At 44.2% G+C, this 6,425-nt stretch overlaps 1 protein-coding gene across 1 annotated transcript in view; it reads left to right on the top strand.

Moving 5' to 3' along the window:
• SSMEM1 (serine rich single-pass membrane protein 1) overlaps window positions 1-6,425 on the top strand; it is a 14,565-nt gene that overhangs the window by 5,951 nt on the left and 2,189 nt on the right. The window contains exon 2 of the mRNA XM_004707881.1: window positions 4,500-4,557. Coding sequence (XP_004707938.1) covers window positions 4,500-4,557 — 58 coding nt within the window. The remainder of the gene's footprint in view (window positions 1-4,499; window positions 4,558-6,425) is intronic.

Genomic DNA, 6,425 nt, shown 5'->3' with positions numbered 1-6,425 from the left:
TATTTAGACCTCTATAAATGCCCTTTGCTTCCTAGCTCTTTCCTCTATTTCCTTTTACTTTCCTCTTGTCCCACTATCATGCTCAGCCTTCATTTGAGTTTCAGTAGTTCCTCTCGGTTACAGTACTCTTGGTCACGCCGTACCAGGCCTCTCACACCCTCCTCACCACTGATTTGGATCACTTGTTTTTCCCTTGTCCCTGGGTTTGTTAATACCAGTTCCTTTCCCCCACCTCCCCTCTCCCATGTACCCCAGAACTGTCGGTCCAATTGTTTTCTCCTCCAGATTGTTCATCCAACCTATCTTATTTAGACAGACCTGCGGCGATAATAACATGAACAAAAACAAGACAGAGCAAAACCAACCAACAAAACAAAACAAAACAACAAAAAGCCAATGACAAAAAAACAAAAGAAAACACAACAGCAAGAAAGAAAAACTTGTAGTTAGTTCAAGGACAGTTTGTTGGCCTTTAGGAGTGTTTTCCAGTCGAGTCTGATGGGGTGCCACGCCCTGTCCCCAAAGTCTATTTTTGGTATGTCCTGGGGACCTTGTTGCTCTGTTCCCCTTGCTGTTCTGTTCCACGCCCTTAGAGTTTTGCCTCGGTGTGGTGGGATAGATCGGGCGGGAATCCCACACCGTGTCTCCAGTGTTGTTCCCTGTAGGGCTATGGGTCAGTGAGGGATGTCGTGTCTCATAGTGGGGCCGGCCATGTGGTCTTCTCTGTGGACTGGCTGCTCTGAGCGGGAATCTCATCCTCAAGGCTTGGTGGGTCAGGATGTGCTCCACTCTCTCTTCCTCCCCCTTCATCTGCTCCGGTGTGCTCTCATCAGGCATGTCCCTCTCCTGGAGCTGCAGATTCAGTGCTGTCCTCTGAAATAAATTCTTCTGGGGGGCAAAATTCTATCATGCCATCTTCAGCTTCATTTCAATCTTCAGGGCCCTATTTTCCAACTACTATTTCTTCCTCTTTGTTTCCAACTTGGCATTCCAATTGCCAATAATTATAAATACATCTTGTTTGCATGTTTGATCAATTTCAGACTGCAGACATTGGTGGAATTCTTCAATTTCTTCATCACTAACTTTTGATGCTGGTGCTTAAATTTGAATAATAGTTGGATTGATTGGATTTCCTTGAATATAGATAATCCTATCACCAATGGCATTATACTTCAAGGTAGCTCTTCTAATGTCCTTCTCCACAATGCATGCAACAGCATTCCTCTGGAATCTGTCATTCCTAGTGTAGTAAGTCCTATGCTTCTCTGATTCAAAATGTCCAAAACCAGCCCACTTTAGCACACCCATAATGCCTAGAATGTCGATTTTTGTGAACTCCTTTTCAATTTTTGGCAACTTACAATTTTCCAAGAGTCATACTTCGTACATCCCAAGATCCGATTAGTAATTAATTGTTGAAGCTGTTTCTTCTCCTGTTGAGCTGTGTCCCATCAGCCGATGAAGATTTGACTTCCACAGGTTTGACCCCATCCACGACATTATGCTCGACTCTACTTTGAGAAGGTAGCTATTCCTCAGTCATATTTTGAGGGCCCTTTGACTGAAGGGCTCATCTACTGGCACTCTTTGACAACGTCCTGCCTCCTTTCATGAGGTTTTCAGTATGACAGTGTTTCGATTCTCTCCATAAGGTTTTCTGTGGCTAATACCTCTGAAGTGGGCCGCCTATCCCTTCTTCATTGCCTGTTTTCAGTCTGGAAGCTCTGCAGATACCTATTCTCTTTGGGTGACCCTGCTGCCATTTGAAAGAAAACGTTTCCAGCATCCCAGCAACACTCAAGCCACCACCGTACGACAAACTGACAGAGAAGTGGTGGTGGGGAGTGAGGGGAGAGAAAATCCCATTCAAAGAATTGAACAGAAATAATGAGAGATTTACAGAAAACAAACCAGCTATGCCTTTTTTGAGGGTATAGCAACAATGATATGAAAACTTTGAGTTCTTTTTAAAATGCTTTAAAAAAGTTATTGGGTGGGGGGCGAGGGAGACACAGCAGCCCCACTCTAGAGGCTGCAAGCTTCACTGCGACCTCTTGAGAAACCTTGAACCAAAGATCTCAGTGGCACCCAGCCACGTGACTGCCACGCTCCTAACCTGCAGAAGTGACTGAAGGGGGAAATACCTTTGTGGGTGAATGAAGAGACAGACAAAGAGCAAAGGGGGGCGGGAGAGCAGCGAGTGAGAGAGTCTTGGAAACAAAGACGTGTCACCTCTGGAACCGTATTCCTGAAGAGGGAATGATAGAGCGTGGGCATTTCAGGCAGGGGCTGGACTCCAGTGGAAATCAATGTAGTTTATCTTGGGGAGTCTCTTGGTTGCTTTGGGTGTGTGTGTGTACAATTGTGAATTGGTATACATCATAAATGTAAAGATAAAAACACAGGGATCATGCAAAATAAATAACAGTAAAAAGAGAAAGAAAGAAAGTTATTTGGGGCAGGGAAGGAGCCTTGGCGGGGCAGTGAAGAGCTGTTCCGTGGGAGAAAGATGCGATTCTCTTTCTGTACAGACTTACAGGCCCAGAAACACAAAGGGCTCCTACTCTGTCCTAGAAGGACGCTGAGAGGCAGATTTAACTTGAAGGCCGTGAGTTTGGTGTTGTGCTTTGGGGGCTGGGAGGGGCTTAAGTATTTTTAATATAAGAGGAATGGAGATTATTATGAAATCATTATGTTGATCAAACTAACATTTTCAGCGGTGGGATTAGGTTTGGTTTTAGTTCATAAACCCCAAAGCTGGCTATTGTTAGGTGTGATCAGGGGGAGTTGGGCTCCGAGCTATAACCCCATGTGTGCAGGGTAGAAGTGGCCCATGAGAGTTTCAAAGTTGTGACTTTTTCATGGGCGGAATGGATGGTAGCTAACAGTCATATTCACGGTTAGGTTAAAAGAAGCCCTAGAAGCGTAATTCATTGAACTAATAGCCACCGTTACAGCGATTCGAAACTACCAGCTGCTCTTTGAGAGAAAGAGGAGGCTTTCTACCCCTTTAAAGCATTACAGTCTTGGAAACCCACCGGGGCAGTTCTACCCTGCCCTGTAAGGTCGCTGTGAATTGGAATCAACTCGATGGCAGTGAGTTTGGTTTTTGACTAATGTTGAGGTTTATAAAAGTAATCTTTTAGTAATCATCTTCTGACATATTACATTGAAAATATCTAAAGCCCCTCCTAAAGAACTTTTTAAAAAGAGCTATCCTAAGAGAGGATTCAGCATTTTCAGAGAATGGTTGCTATTACCCGAAAAGGTAGAGATGTCTGTTAGAGACGCTTGCCCACCATTGTAGAAATCAGATAGGACCAGAGATCTAAGTAGTAGTCCTGAATACCCCACCTCTAATTGTAGACAATTTGAAACATTGGAAGGAAAAGCCCAAACCCAAACCCAGACTCACTGCTCTATGACGCAAAGCCAACCATTGCTAACTCTGTGAGCATTTCTTCAGCTCTTTAGTCTTTTCAAATGTTTAGTTAAATTGGGGTCACATGGCATAATAAATTTGCATCCCAAATCTTAACTTCCTATCATAGCATTTATTTTCTCATGCTATAGCATTCTTCTACAATAAGTTTTATGACCACACTCACCTGGCTGTAGTTTAATTTACGTAGCCATTGCCCACTTTTGAATTTTATGCTAGCCCACATTTTTAATTAGATTGGGATAAATATTTCTCTGGGTGATTATTTCCTGGTGATAGGAAGATGCTCGTAAGAACTACGTGTCAGGGATGTCATGAAAGTTTCTAAAAAGCTTGAAACACATTTGTCAAGAGGGACTCGACCTTTGTGCCTTTGCCATAATAATTTTCTGAGAATTTGACAAATGCACTTATGGAATTTGGGAGCAGAATAGTTGAAATGATATCTGGTCAAAGAAGTCTGCTCATCCTGGCTGCCTATTTACAGACAGTACATTATGGTTGCCTTTCACAGAAAACATTCCTCAGGGGTCGGGAGATCCTAATTACACAAATGCAGGCAAAGACCTTGAGTGCATGTATCTCTTGGATCCGACATCTTACTTAAAGAGCTCTCAATACCGTGACTTGATCAAATGATTTTTAAAAAGTAATTTTAAGTAATCTGGAATCTGATCAGCTTTGCTCATAAACCAAATTGCTGCGTAATGTCAAAGCTTCCTTACCCATGGTACCGTGTTGATAGTATTTTTCCTCAAATCCTTATTGTGAGGCGAACGTGATAACCACTACACTACGGAAACCAGCTTCCTCAAATCCTTATTGTACTTTGCTTGGTTCAAAACATTTGGGTAGCTTCCACTGTCTCTACTTTGGTCTTGCTAAAAGGCAATCGAAATGGGGCCCCTACCGACAGATATGCAATAAATAATTATTGAATGGTACTAAACGTTTAAAATGAGACCTTGCTGATGAGCCTTAACGTTTAATGAGTTCATATTAACGAAAAGCAACCAACTGGGACTCGCGTGACTAATCTGTATTTCCAACACAGATGTCTGAGAAAAGCCAAAGAGGAGAAGACAGTGGGACAAGCACTTCAGTAAGCAAAGGTGAGACCTCGTGAGTCTTCGGTCTTGGGCTGTGAGGAGAGGCTTCCAACAGGTGGAAGGAAAATGGAATGGAAGGGTAACAGAATGTCCCCACAACCATTTGGAGACCCCTCGGGAGTGCTCCCTGCGGACAACCACCTCTCCACATCTGCAGAGGCTTGTTGGGTGAACTCTGTTCCTAGGAGTCAATGTCCACGTCAAGTCCCCTCACTGCAGACGACAACAGCGCAGAAGGTCAGTTTGGTTGCTCAGGCAGAGCCGCCAGAGGACATGACTGACTTGGTAGGCGGAGTTCAAGTTCTCTCTCACTTCCCAGCATTCTACCATTACAGAACTCTCTTACTCCTGTACAGCTAGTGGGACCCAGGACCCAGAGCTGCATACAGCATCTTCTTCAGTAATTTGAGTGAAATACTTGTTCGGTTTAGAAATGACTTCAGGGAGTAAGTTTGGTTCATAGTTTGAAGACTTTCTAGCTTCTATAAGAATTTGAGAGTCCTTTCCTGATTCCACCCCTTTTGATCAGGATTGACCTATTGATTCCTTGATTAAAACATTCCGTGATGGGAACTGGCACTGTCCAGCTCCTCCGGTCTCACAGTTAATGACTGTTGGGTTCATTTAGTAAAGAACATTTGCTAGGAGCAATGTGATCTTTTCTTCTTTTTTCCCCCCAACAGTTTTATTGGCACATCATTTACCTATCATGCAATTCACTCCTTCAATCATATCGAGGCCCGAAGTACAACCAAGCACAGGGACCTGAGTTGTGTCCTTGCCAGGAGGTCAGAGACATGTAGGACCTGATGCTGGTTTCCAAAAGCTATTCCACTTAGCTGCAGGATGAAGGCATACGCCCCTACCAAGTTTAGTGAGAACAGGTGAAAAAGGCATGGTATTGGAAGGGGCGGGATTCCTTGGGGGTGAACGTGATCGGAGCAGCTGGGCCCTGTTTCCAGAGCCTGGGGGCCCAGGCGGCAGATAGGAGGTGACTTTCCCGGAGTGTAGGCTTGATGGGGATCCACCAGAAGGTGTCCTCAGCAGAGAAGTGACATGCGCGATCTGTTTTTAGGAGAAGATGACAAAAAGAAAAAGCCCAATACCCCAAGTCATTTCCTTCACAGGGAATTTTCATTTGTGGGATTGTTTCTGCCTGCTCACTCTAACTTCCTCTGGACCCCATTTTCCTTGATAATTTGTCTTGTTTTATGGTTGTTGTTGAGATTGTACACCACGGAACATTCACCAATAGTTCCTTCATGCCCAGTTCAGCAGCATTGGTGACATTCTTTTTTGGCGATATTTTCAAGAATGATGTCGGCAGTCACACTGAAGCAGGGAAGTTTAGTGGGTCTTGAGCCTAAATCAATGGTGATGGAGCACTGTGGGTGCAGCGAGTGACCCTGGGAACGCAATGTGAGGAATGTAACCGATGCCATGGAGTCATTCCTGTAGAAGTGATGAATGCGTGTGTGTTCAGGTGTGCTTATTTTCACCAGAATCAAAGCAAAACAAAAATAAGCCCTCCCCTCCTCCTCCCCCAAACAACCTCGAAGCAATGCTGTACCAGTAATGCTGAACAACGCCTCTCCGAAAATGAACGTGTGTGTGTGTGTGCCTTGCATATGTTTAGTACATTTTTCACTCACATGTAGTGGCTACTGACATGACACGTGTAAAGGCCATCTGTGTTAGTTAATATGTTCTTTGTCACTTTCTGCAGCCTAGACCATCAAAGTCACACATCGCGTTCACATGTTGACTGTCTGCTGATTTTCGTGGCGCAGGTATTCCCACCAAGGTGCATTTCAGGTTTTACCAACATGACATTTCCGGACACAGAGCTGGGATGACACATGTAGCAGCAC

Source organism: Echinops telfairi, unplaced genomic scaffold (assembly GCF_000313985.2).
Source record: "Echinops telfairi isolate 266 unplaced genomic scaffold, ASM31398v2 ScPeMD7_23;HRSCAF=83, whole genome shotgun sequence".
Taxonomy (NCBI): Eukaryota; Metazoa; Chordata; class Mammalia; order Afrosoricida; family Tenrecidae; genus Echinops; species Echinops telfairi.
Note: the sequence above shows the minus strand (reverse complement) of the source record. Positions and strands in the feature narration are given on the sequence as shown.